The 14,293-nt window shown below is 37.7% G+C and overlaps 1 protein-coding gene across 6 annotated transcripts in view; it reads right to left on the reverse strand.

Annotated features, from left to right (window-relative positions):
* nav3 (neuron navigator 3) overlaps positions 1 to 14,293 on the reverse strand; it is a 309,331-nt gene that overhangs the window by 45,157 nt on the left and 249,881 nt on the right. For all 6 annotated transcript variants that reach the window (XM_079868451.1, XM_079868450.1, XM_079868448.1 and 3 more), the window contains 3 exons: positions 12,758 to 12,866; positions 3,458 to 3,826; positions 1,960 to 2,091 (listed from right to left, as the gene is read on the reverse strand). In XM_079868451.1, coding sequence (XP_079724577.1) covers positions 1,960 to 2,091; positions 3,458 to 3,826; positions 12,758 to 12,866 — 610 coding nt within the window. The remainder of the gene's footprint in view (positions 1 to 1,959; positions 2,092 to 3,457; positions 3,827 to 12,757; positions 12,867 to 14,293) is intronic.

A 14,293-nucleotide genomic window follows, 5' to 3' on the forward strand; every position in this document is an offset into this window, starting at 1 on the left:
GTCAGTATTTATATCGTTTTTACCTCTACACAACCACGTCCAAGTGATCTGAGGGCGCGCGCTTCCTGGTGTGTGACGTGTGCGCGCGTTCTGGCTTAGTCTGCGCAAGCGCCGGAAAGTGTACAAGAGGTAAAAACGATATAAATACTGTTCGTTTTCTCACACAAACCGCTCGTTTCGTGTCTTAGGCCATCAATGTGTACTTACGATGGGGAATTGTTTAATTTGGACGATGGGGAATTGTTTTAATTTGGACTCTGTGCATGCTCTTTGAGATAGTGACCATAGACCTGCATTAAATGACTGACAGACAAGAACGGTTTGACCTAAAAATATCAAAATTGAAACTACTGCGGAAACAAAGACACCTACATCTTGGATGCCCTTGAGGTAAGCTAAAACATACCAAAATTTAATTTCAAAGTGAACTATCCCTTTAATCACCATTCTATATTAATGCGCTGCACACACACATACATCACTCACACACAGAGATCACTCACACACAGAGATCGGAGATTGCGCTGCGCACACACAGAAACATTCAGGAGCACAGAAATGTATCAATGCTGCCACACTACTTTTGTTAATAAAAGTCTATACTGAATCACTACATTATATTTTTCAGCAAAAGAGGGGATAACATTGCTCTTTTTGAAGTAATTAAACTCACAGCTTCAGAGTGTGAGAGTAGAGAGATGCTGAAGACACAGATAATTCACAGACACATCTCTCTCTCTCTCTCTCTCTCTCTCTCTCTCTTTCTCTCTCTCTCTCTCTCTCTCTCTCTCTCTCTCTCTCTCTCTCTCTCTCTCTCTCTCTCTATCAATATTAATTCAAAGAAATGCAATAATTAATTCATTAAAAGAAATGTAATGTTACCACGCTAATTTATCTCTGTGTCTGATTCAAAGTTGGGAGAATGGTAGATCTAAGGAGCAGTAACTGATGGAAATATCAGTTATCATCCTCCCGGTCAAAAATTGCACAGCAAACAATAATAACAGCATAACATAATAATAATAATAATAATAACATAACTTGTCAGTGCAGGCAAATGACCATGGTATAAGCAGGATAATTAATGGTTAGCTGTGCATTAAACAATTTGAATGCACTATATGTAGGGTGGTTCTTTGCCTCCACATCGTGCATTAAAATCGTTTCATGCACAGCTAGCCATGGATTATCCCTTACTATATATATATATATATATATATATATATATATATATATATATATATATATATATATATATATATATAACTATTATACATTATATAATAATAAAAAGGCTGAAATAATTTAAATCTGCTTGACGGCAGACAAGATGTAGGTTTTGATGTGATTGGCAGGCCGCTATGATACCGTCTGGACTTCATCAGTTAGAATCACTCCCAGTCATTGATATCTGCTCTCATCCAGCACAGATAAAGGCAGGAAGCAGCTCATTGATCAAAGAAAAGTGGTATCAGGTCCGTCAATCGCTGAATCTCATTCATCACCTGATCTGAACTCCGCTAAAGTCCTCAAAGAGTTACATTCATATAAATCACTTGGATTAGAGCTTCTGCTAAAACATTTTTATGGGTCCTATTATCAAATGACACGGTGAAGGAGACCAGCAATGTAATGAACTCCATTTTCTAACATTTTGCCAATTTTCCACAGTTACGGAAAATGTCACACTTTCATTTAAATCTTGTCACAACTTCTTACTTTCTTAAATGAGCTTTCCCCTCAACCGGTCAGCACTTGGCTGCTTCATAGTCTGTCAGAGACCTTAAATGTGTGGAAATCCAATATCTCTAATGCTGAATCACACAGTACAGCTAGTTTAGTGAATGTACACATTTAAGATATTACAGGAAATATCTACAAACACTTCCTGTAATCAATCAGGAAAAAAATTATTGATGAATGATTACTATTTGTTTGATTCATAACAGGAAGTCTTACCTGTCTTCCCCTTGCATCTCTTTGACTCCTTTTTGAACAACCTCTCGAGCTGGTGTCATCTCAGGTGGGCGACCAACATTTCGAGAGTAAAGGTCGACATTCCGAGAGTAAAGACCTCCGTCTGTGTGATACCTTAATGGTTAAACAACAAATGCACAGTGAACTATTATCTGTGAGCATTTGGGGGTTAATATAAGTGAGGTTCATTTTTCATCATTTACTCAACTTTGTTGCTAGATTTGACCATGTTTGTTAGTGTTATGCAATTGGTTCTTGCAAGTTTATGCAGTAGCACAAAATATATTTGAGAGCTAAATACTTCGAATACAATGCATGAGCATTATGAACTACTTTTGTTGTCATTTCTGAAGCTTGATGGCTGCTTGACATCAGCTTTCATTATATGGAAAAGAGCAGCATTAACATTCTTCAAAATTTCTCCTGTTCCACGGAATGTAAGAATAAATACTGTATAATTTATTCTCAGAAATTTTATTTTTTGGCCTTTTATTACAGCAATAGTATATATATATTTATTAGTATATATATATATATATATATATATATATATATATATATATATATATATATAAATAAAATGAAAATGATTCAAAATATTCATAAATATTATAATAGTATATAAACAATTACAATGCGTTGTGAATCTACATGTATGTGAGCATCATTTTTATTTACAGTATGTAATACTATTTGATGAGAATCAGTGAATTAAAAACATGCCACAGATTAGAGAGTACAAAACATTAGCGTTCTGATAATAAGTGTAATACTTCAGCTAATTGCTGTTTCAAGCAGATGCACTGCCTGCAGGTTTGAGCTTCATTGTGTTTAGTATCCCCAAATCCATTACTTTCATGCAAGTTTCTTCAGGTTCAGGTACATACTTTGGTTCCCGTGTGAGTCAGACTCTTATAGACTTCATTTCTAGTGTTATTTTCTCTCTCCATCTATTCATAAGCATAGAGACAGCAAAGGCAAAAGCAATAGTGCATCACACAGTGATGTATATGTGACCCTGAGCTATTCCTCCAAACAGAGACATATGATGGTGTATGAGTGTTTCTCACCCATATAAGGATATTGAGAAACAGCTGTACTCCCTCTCTGCTTTGATGGAATGAACATCAATGTGATAAATCGATCATTTTTTTTTTTAAACAGCCTTCTGTTTATGAACACTGCATACAGCAACAGAAAAAGTGATCGATTGTTTGACTGGTCTGCTTAAACTATGAGAATATCATTGTTTAGTTTATGTATGTAGAAAAAAAGAATCTATTTTTCATGATTTTTTTGATGATTATAAAGAATAGCATTTATTTGAAACAGAAATCAAATAACATTAAATGTCTTTACTGTCACTTTTGTCCTTGCAGAGTACCAATTAAACATTCATTTCTTGAAAAACACCCCAAAAAAGATGCTGTTTCTTCATGGTTTGTTATCCAATATGGTTTCTAATGTCGTAGTTTCTTACCCACTGATATCGTCTGCATGTACATTCTTGGCGAGTATGTCCCCATCGCTCCCGTATCCGGTCACGTCCACCTCTGGTCCCGCCTCAGAAACCCCACCTTTCTCCCCCGGCTCTGACCCTCGAACCCCTGAGGCCGCCGCTCTCCTCAGGGGGGCAGTGTATAACAACCTCGATGAGTCACCATAGCGACCAGTGGTGCCAGCACTGGATCTGGGCGGGGTGAAGCTAGGAGCATCGCCGGCCTGAAGGCGAGGATTGGACCCTTGGGCGAGACGCCAAGACATGGGGGAAGAGCGGCTCGACAGGGCGGGGAGGCCACGACCGTTCACTTCTGTAGTTACAGTGGTGTCGAATGTTGTCTCAAGGGTACTACAAAGAAAAAAATGAGGAAGAGAAGGAGATTAGAAGAGAGATTTTGAGGACTGCAGACGGATTTGGGTAATTAGATCAATATCCTGCTTCTGAAACAGCTGACTTGCCATTTAAAGGCGTAAATATCTACTGTAACACCTGTGCCAAGGTGAGGAGTTTGCTTGACAGTTTGAGGACCAATCTGTACCCTGCAATGCAGCACTGTTTCTAAAGTAAAGTTTGGAGTTTAAAATATCCACCTACTCTCCTGAATATTGGCATGGTGCAAAAACCTTTCAAACTGGCTGACTTACACAAATGTGTTTGACAAGATGATTTGCTCCACAACTATTGTGCCTATGAGGAAAGATGGCAGATTTCAAATTACACTCATGGTCCAAAGTTTAGGGTTGGTAAGATTTTTTATGTTTTTTAAAGAAAATCTGCTCACTCAGCCAGATTTATTTGATCAAAAAATGTGAAATAATATTATGATTTAAAAGAATAGTTTTCTATTTAAATATATTTTAAAATGTAATTTATTCCTGTGATGGCAAAGCTGAGTTTCCAGCATCATTACTCCTGTCTTCGGTGCATGATCCTTCAAAAATCATTCTAATATGATGATTTGCTGCTCAAGAAGCATTTCTTAATATTATCAACGCTTGTTTTTGTGGAAACCGTGCTTTTTTTCAGGATTCTTCAATAAATAGAAGGTTAAAAAAAGAACAGCATTTATTTGAAATAGAATTTTTTTGCCACATTATAAATGTCTTTACTGCCACTTTTCATCAATTTAATGCATCCTTATGAGTAAAAGTATATATATATATTTTTAAGTCTGAGTGACCCCAAAGCAAACCTTTAAATTGTAGTAAATACTAGGAGAGCAAATGCCATTGAGGTGAATAGAAATGCTAATGGATAGCGTTCTTCTCCAATACACAGAAGAAAGCTCCAATCCACCGATTCCAATTCAGTTTGGCTCCACAATGGTGAATAAATTACACTTCACCTTTAATGTTTCCAATACTTTTATATTTTGAGTCTACCCTGTGGTAGTACCATTGTTATCAGAAAGTAATACCATTCTGCATTGATGTTGATCCTTCATTATCATATTCATATTGTGTAAAGTGGTATTTTTATGGAACTCCAAGGTGACCATGGTACATCTTTAAAACCCAAAACAACATTCTACTGTACAGTAAATGTGTAAATAAAAAGGGTGAAAAGGGTCTTACTATGGTATATAATTTCTAAAAACAAAAAGACTATTTAGCTAAATACAGCAATAACTAGTATGATTTGGAAAACTGATATTAATCAAAAATAAATAGCTAATAATATACAGTGAGGAAAATAAGTATTTGAACACCCTGCTATTTTGCAAGTTCTCCCACTTGGAAATCATGGAGGGGTCTGAAATTGTCATCGTAGGTGCATGTCCACTGTGAGAGACATAATCTAAAAAAAAAAAAAATACAGAAATCACAATATATGATTTTTTAACTATTTATTTGTATGATACAGCTGCAAATAAGTATTTGAACACCTGTCTATCAGCTAGAATTCTGACCCTCAAAGACCTGTTAGTCTGCCTTTTTAAAATGTCCACCTCCACTCCATTTATTATCCTAAATTAGATGCACCTGTTTGAGGTCGTTAGCTGCATAAAGACACCTGTCCACCCCATACAATCAGTAAGAATCCAACTACTAACATGGCCAAGACCAAAGAGCTGTCCAAAGACACTAGAGACAAAATTGTACACCTCCACAAGGCTGGAAAGGGCTACGGGGAAATTGCCAAGCAGCTTGGTGAAAAAAGGTCCACTGTTGGAGCAATCATTAGAAAATGGAAGAAGCTAAACATGACTGTCAATCTCCCTCGGACTGGGGCTCCATGCAAGATCTCACCTCGTGGGGTCTCAATGATCCTAAGAAAGGTGAGAAATCAGCCCAGAACTACACGGGAGGAGCTGGTCAATGACCTGAAAAGAGCTGGGACCACCGTTTCCAAGGTTACTGTTGGTAATACACTAAGACGTCATGGTTTGAAATCATGCATGGCACGGAAGGTTCCCCTGCTTAAACCAGCACATGTCAAGGCCCGTCTTAAGTTTGCCAATGACCATTTGGATGATCCAGAGGAGTCATGGGAGAAAGTCATGTGGTCAGATGAGACCAAAATAGAACTTTTTGGTCATAATTCCACTAAACGTGTTTGGAGGAAGAAGAATGATGAGTACCATCCCAAGAACACCATCCCTACTGTGAAGCATGGGGGTGGTAGCATCATGCTTTGGGGGTGTTTTTCTGCACATGGGACAGGGCGACTGCACTGTATTAAGGAGAGGATGACCGGGGCCATGTATTGCGAGATTTTGGGGAACAACCTCCTTCCCTCAGTTAGAGCATTGAAGATGGGTCGAGGCTGGGTCTTCCAACATGACAATGACCCGAAGCACACAGCCAGGATAACCAAGGAGTGGCTCTGTAAGAAGCATATCAAGGTTCTGGCGTGGCCTAGCCAGTGTCCAGACCTAAACCCAATAGAGAATCTTTGGAGGGAGCTCAAACTCTGTGTTTCTCAGCGACAGCCCAGAAACCTGACTGATCTAGAGAAGATCTGTGTGGAGGAGTGGGCCAAAATCCCTCCTGCAGTGTGTGCAAACCTGGTGAAAAACTACAGGAAACGTTTGACCTCTGTAATTGCAAACAAAGGCTACTGTACCAAATATTAACATTGATTTTCTCAGGTGTTCAAATACTTATTTGCAGCTGTATCATACAAATAAATAGTTAAAAAATCATACATTGTGATTTCTGGATTTTTTTTTTTAGATTATGTCTCTCACAGTGGACATGCACCTACGATGACAATTTCAGACCCCTCCACGATTTCTAAGTGGGAGAACTTGCAAAATAGCAGGGTGTTCAAATACTTATTTTCCTCACTGTATGTGGTATTAGTAAATTATTTTAGTTTATTTCCAGTTTTACCCATCATTAGCTTTTATTTCAGCGATTCCAAAACAAACTAAAATAAAAATGTTTAGTATTTAGTAGTTTAGTAGTAGAATTTAGTAGTTTTTGGAAAAACAATATATTGTACTGATTTTTTTATTTATAACCTACATGAATATAGCAGATAGATAGATGGATAGATAGATAGATAGAGTCTCTCTCCACAGCAGGTCTTCTATCTGTAGGTTGTGAGTGTTCAGCGTGGTGTGAAGGACCCAGCTGAAGCAGAAAGATTGCCAATGTGGTTGTGCTTGATTTCTGCTCTCCATAAAATGGAAGCTATTCTCATCTTTCACTTCAACTAGCATCAGCCCATCAACAAGCGTGTTACCGCCAGCAAAACTTCAGTCTGACCTCCTGACCTTTGTTAAGTGCTCCATGTATGTCTTTGATTGTGTGAATATAAATGTGTGAACTGATGTGTGTATAGGTGTCTCCACACGTTCACAAGCTTGTTGATGCGGGAACGAGTGAGAAAACAACATATGGACAAATGCTCAAATACAGACGCCCATAATGACACACCCGTCACAAGAAGACTGTCCTGCAACAGCTCTCTCTAGTGGTGAGACAATCACATTACGGACATATTTTCAATTTCTAGGGTAAATTTTCAGGTTCTATTCAATTTTAGATTACACATAAATATCATTAAATATACAAATTAATGAATATGAAATAGCTTGTTTAAACAATGTCTACAAGCATATACCCAAAAAATCCCCAAAATAAAATGACAGTCAGTTATTCGCATGAAGGGACAACAGCAGGGGGTCAAAAACGAGTGTCACTTAACAAATAAGTCATCAGCGCCAAGGCGACGTTGTCATGACTACAGCACCGGCATATTAATATCCTCTCCATCAAAGTCCATTCAGAACGAATCTCATTAGTGGTTAGCCAGCATGTAAGCTGGTTAACAACATCCTTCGAAAGAGATACACTTTCATGTACCGTGAAAAAGCAAACTACAGTAGTATTAGTAGACCAAAGATACATGTATTGATTTGTATTGAAAAGTCCAAGGGTCTAATTTACAGAAACAGCGTTCCCGCCTAGTGTTATTCTGTTGTGCTGTGGTATATCTGAAACCAGCATTAAGTGTGTGGACGCTCTTGTTATGAAATACACCAGAGAGTTGTGACTCAGCAGTAATGAAGGGTGGATACCAAGCCAGGGATGGTCACGCTCATGGCTGACTGGTGTTTTTGTATAGATAGGAAACAAACACGTACATATTTGAACAGTAATATTGAATTTCACAGTCAGAACACATCAGGTCGGTTTATTGGGTTGTTGATGTTTATAAAAATGGTGCAAATCTGTGGACAAGACAAATACAAATGAGAAGCATGTATGTACAAATACACAAGCAAAAAAAATAAATAAAATAATAATAATAGAGGAGGGCTTTTACTTGGTAGTACTGACCAAAAAAATGGATTAGATGGATTTACGCAGGAGGGCAGGGATACTTCAAGTTTTGCAGTTCATATTTCTTGTTTAATTACTGTGGTACTTTATAATAAGGTTTGAATTGTCAACATGAATTTATGCATTACATATCCTGAACTAACAATTAACATTTTTTACAGCATTTATTAATCTACAGTAAATTCATGTGCCTGTATAATACATCAACTATATGGCCACTTATACCAGCATTGTCTTCATCAACTAAAACTATTACAAATAATTTTGGGTAATTGAAATAAAGCTGAAATAAAATAATATTTAAATATTTGATTGAAAAATAAACTTGATAAATAAAAATGAAATAAATAAGTGTAAAGTGAAGTACTAAAATAACAAAAAATAATAAAAAAAAAAAAAAAATGGGAAAACATGCTGTTTTCGTGCATGTATCTTTAAATGCAAATGAGATGCTTTCAGAATAGGGCAGGGGCTTTACAGCTCGTGCCTCGGATACTCTGCCAAAAACTAAAAAAATCTCTGTTTTTGATTATCATCTCTATCGTGGTCACTCTCACGTGACATTGCAGTTCTTCATCATCATGAAAGTTTATTATCTGCATGCGTTTTAAAGCCATATCAGTCTAAACTTCTGATAAATGCTATTCTTAGCGCTGACATCCGAAGCACGCGCACAGAAAGCTGTTCTCTTTCACGTCTTATTGTGCTTAAACTCTCAAATACACACAAAGTTATGTCAAAAACACACAAAGTTCACATAAACAGTCCATTATGTCTGTAAACGTAAACAGCAAGTAAATAAATTGCATGTGTATTTTAGATCTGTGTATTAAAGTGAAAGCAGCGTAATATACAGTACCTAGTGCTACATTTGCTGTTAAAATGAATCAAACAACAAAAGAAAAAAGAGAAAATCACTCACTGCTCTTGACTGAATAAATTTAGTAGCTTTAATAAGAATACATTTCTTACATGAATGCTGCTGTTAAATGCTCTGGCGAGGAGATAAACATGGCGGACTGTATAAAGCTCACTTTAGACAGGCGGGGTCTATGCTAATAGGGCAGAGTCCGTCAGCAGTCGTGGGCGGGGCCTAAACAATGTGACGTCACATTGCATAGAAACTGCAAATGGCTTATTCTAAAACACTGCTTATGATTTATGGGTATTAAAAAAAGAGGAGTGAGTGGATTTTTACCATTATAGGGTGGTTGTGTACTGCCGACACACATTTATGTTCAAACTAGGGATGGCGGAAAACAAAAAAATTTCTTGACCGACCACCAAGTCTCATTAGCCGGTTGAAACCGGTTAACCGATTTGTTTAAAATATGCTACGCTATTTGAAATAACAGCCTTTTCGAGCCGCGCCAGCAATTTCGCAACTCTGTCGCATCTCTCTGCCGCTCTGCCTCCCGCGCACACACACACTGCCGCCCTTCCACTCACATCACTTTTTTTAAATCCCCTACAGCGCGAAACATGAGTCCCGCAAACGCGGCGCCGAGGAGCTTGTATGTAATCAGAGGACAAATGGCTCCTTAGTTTCGAAATGGTTTGGGTACAAGGTGATCGCGTTGAAAATAAAGGCGCTTGTCTAGCGTTAGAAGCTCATTTGAAACATTGCCGCGGCTCATTTAAGAAAATGACAGCTCCGAAGAGACGCCGCTTTAGTTTGAGGTAGTGCTAACAATAATAAAGAAAATGACGAGTTATGAAAAATTGAGTGTGAGGGATTTGTTCACTTCACACAAAAAGATCTTGGAATGAGATGGCTAACTGTAGTAGCGTTTAGTCCACTGTATATAGCCTATTATAGTCTATAATAGCCTAATTTAGAGATCACTTTTTTTTTTTTTAACCGACTACCGACAACTTTGATCGGTTAACGTTGATACGGTCAACCATCGGTCAAACGGTCATCGGTTAACATCCCTAGTTCAAACACCATGTAATAATGAATTTTGCATAATAGGTCCCCTTTAAAATAATGCTAATTGAAAATATGAATAACTACTATAATAGTATATACATCATTCTAAAATAACACTGATTTATATAATTCTAAATATTTAAAAAATTAATTAATAAACGCTGTCAAAGTATTGCTCATTGTTAGTTCATCACACCTAATGTTAATGAATTAAATTTTATTGTAAAGTATTCCAATAATCAAGAAGCAAAACATAAGAATATGGAAATACCATCATCATCACTGACTGGTGAGCAGTGACAGGCTTTTTGGTCATTTTATTCACTGCCCTCTGGTCACCCCGTATTTTCTAAAAGTGGTTGCTGAACTGTGTAATGTGAGCGTCCCTGCAGTACGGTACACGTGCAATCGTGTTGAACAAAGAACCCAGACCAACTAAGAAACAATGACTTCCCTTTTCGTCTACAAATCCAAGCCAACAGGAAGTGTATGAGCTGAGGTTTATGGCTCGCTAAGAACATAAATCATGAATCTCGAGTTAGTGAACGTCACTGGATGCAGCACATTTCGGCAGGTTGCTCAGTCTAATCTATTGATCTCCCGAATCACCCTCTGGCCAAGTCACCAGCATTTATCTTCCTCTCTGATGTCACTCCTCATGACAGCTGACAGTTCCTCTATATATATTCCTGATGTCTCATCTTCTCGACAACCCTCGTCTCTTAGCAACATGCTACCGCTACTGGGTAAGGGTAAGACTGCAGCATTATTCTGAGTCTGCCATCCTCCTCTGCTATACCTTGAACGAGCGGCTTGAAATCAAATGGCCTGATGAAATGGAAACACGATTATAAAAGCTACCGGTGAGAAAAGTGCTAGAGCTTATTTCAACACCCTCTTACATCAGGAAGTATAATAATGCACGCTTTGCTAATTAACAGGAGCTGTTCTGAAATCTTTTGAGATTTTTTATCAATTCATAATGCACACATTGTAGTGAATTTTAGGCAAACACTGTGGTTTTATGTAGCCTACATCTTATTTGTTATTATTGCATTGCATCAATATATACAGTGGTGCCCAAAGGTCTGAGACTACAATGAAAATATGGGATCATTTTTTCACACAGTATACAGACTTAATCTGCCTATACAGCATCTTGTATAGTATTTATAATGAGTTTCCATCAAATAAATCCCCATGAAGTCTGGATGGAATTTTCATTTTCTTTGAGATGCTGTATTGACCTTGAAGATCCCAAACTCATATACTGAGGATTTATTTTTTATTTTATTTTTTTAACATCAATCAATACCATATTTAAGGTCTGAGAACCTTCCAAACACAAACCCAGGTTCAGATCAATAGAGCTTTGTGGCGTTCCCAGCACTGCAGTGAATACGTGTGTGCAAGAGTTTCTGAAAGAACATGGGTACTCTATACTCTTCTGTATACCAATCATATGGTACTGTATGTTTAGAGATGAATGGAAGTCAATTTCAAAAGCTCCTGCGAGATGTATGATGTTTGATGGAATGCACAGAGTGGGTCAACGTCTGAGAAAACGACAGGTCAAATTCCTGACGACCGAACGATGTCACAATGGAGAAAATGGAGCTCTTCCCTACAATTAGCTGGATCGCTATCTTTCAGTCTTTGCAACTCTGTTGTTTCTATAAAGCCTGTTGTCTTGCCCTGAATTACTTTGTTCAGTTTGTCACAGTGATTAATAGTTTTTTCCTCATCTTCATTCATCGAGTACACAGCCTGACAGCCGTGCATCAACAACATATACATCTGAGCGTTATGAACTCCATACAAAGAAAGGTTGGAGTTTTTTGATTCATGGGCTCTTTACTGGTTAGGCTTACGGTGAGGGAGTGTGAGGAAGTGTCTAACGCCTTTTTGGCTCCTTTGAGAAGCAATGTGCTGTGAAAAAAAACAAAAAGGCCAAGCATTGATTTCCAAAGAAGATGCTCCCCATGAGGGAAAGAGAGAAAGGGCCAACACCATCTGTCATGTCAGAGCGCTGCCTCTGAACCACTTTCCTGTGAAATTACGTTCACATTGTGAGTGAGATAAAGAGAGAGTCGCAGAAATAGGCCATCCCAGAGCCGGACAAATGTGGTTACGCTTAAGTATTTTCTTTAGTAATTGGGTGTTTGGGAATTTGGGTCTTACAGGCAATATGGTTTTAATAAATGATTATCTCGTCAAAAATTTTGAGCATTTTTCATTTCACAATGAGATTGGTGAGTGTCTTTGTTAGCAAAGATGTTGGCACAGTGAGGGTTTGCATTGTTTGTGAGTGCCAAGCTGAGCTCTATCTTTAAAGAAATTAAATTGGCAAAAGAGTCCCAGTTTTTCAAAAGTGCAGCTGTCACTTTTTGGAACTAATGAACTTACTTTTATTATGTTTTTATTATATATATATATATATCTTAATGGATAAGGCTCATTGCAAAAAGCTTCCCAAGTAAGACCATACTGGTCCACCAGCTTCACCACCAATATTTTGAATGATGAACTAACCAATGATGAACTAACACTCACCTGTGGCTTATCTGCGTCCCACGTAAACTGGACATGGTTTCTTCGAGATTCTGTCTCAGATCGGCGATGTTCTTCACTGTACGCATCCGTCTAGCCTCTGGATCCTCCCCTGGTGGACAAAGAAAAGAAAACATTGGTTTCCCTGTTACAGACGCTTGCTAGTAAATAGTCTGGAAGGCAAAACAGATTCGGCATATGAACCAGTCAAACATGCTGTGGCCAGCGGTTAGTGAGAGGAGGCTGTCTGCTCTTGCATGTCAACTTAGATGCTGAAGTTACAGCTTGCTGTGCAGCTGATGGGATAAAGGGACAGATTTCACGGTCATCACTTTTCCGCGGAGCACAGAGTAATCCATGCGCTATGACACCACTTCTTAACCCCTAAGCCAGGCTCAAAGTTTGGCTGGAGCATGATTTGCCTATAAAGCAGAAATCTGTCAAATTTGAAAAGACCGAGTCATTTAACTGCACATATTTTCATCCTCATTTTCTGGACAGAAGTGAAGAAAATTCGGTATGAACTCAATAGAGGTGTACATTTTAAATTGTCTCAGTGGTTTAAATGGTTTTAATCTGTTCCCCCAAAAAGATTCTTTCAGATTCATTCACGGATTCATTCAGTGAACCTTTTCTGCAGGTTACAGCATTATTATTATCGACCAAAGAGTGTCTTTTCGTGTGTTGTGAATGCATCATTGAATTATTCACTCAACTGATTCATTTAAAAATCTACTAAGAGACTCCAGCGAGACTGTTTAAACATAAGGGTTTTCCCCACTAATGTCAACAAAGCATATCTATCTTTTTTCTCTATTTTCTCAACTGCTGGACATGATGTTTATCATGCTATATTTTATAATAATAAATCAATCAATGTTAAATTGCAAAAACATCATTATGAAGCCAGGAAAAGACATCAAAAGGCATTCATGCACTTTACAAGAAAGAAATATTTGTCATTTGTTCATGGCCACAACACCACTAGAACTCAGACTCTGGATCTGGATCTGCAGAGGATTAGTTAAGTGCTTCTTTTCCACTGCATTAAACTCATTGAACAAAGACACTCAAATGGACACTCATACAAGCTGATGATGGCAGTAAGAGGTTTAACAGCAGGTCTGCGTGACTCCCACATCACATCAGAGACCTGCTTATTTGATCCAGTCACGTCTGGCTTTATCACACCCTGACTGTAAAATACTGTGTCAATTGCATGAGCTATGATATGAAACACTAATTAATAATAATAAAACTTATATCACTAAATAATAATAAAAAATCTGCTATCATACAGTATATGGTGCACTGATCTTAAGTGTGTAAGTTGTGGAAAAATTGTCATTATGTGGGCATTTAAAATGAGCTTTAAATCAAAACTGATTGTACTGTATTACTTTCACAGCGTCTGGAAAATTATTTAGCAAAAAAACAAGAAATATAAAAGGTGATTTCCCATGTGAACCATGATTTACACCAAGAACTATTTTCAACAGCCCTTCTCACTTGTCAAACACTTCCAGGTCAAACCTTATT

This window comes from Squalius cephalus (genome assembly GCF_949319135.1).
Source record: "Squalius cephalus genome assembly, chromosome: 4".
In the NCBI taxonomy this organism is placed as follows: Eukaryota; Metazoa; Chordata; class Actinopteri; order Cypriniformes; family Leuciscidae; genus Squalius; species Squalius cephalus.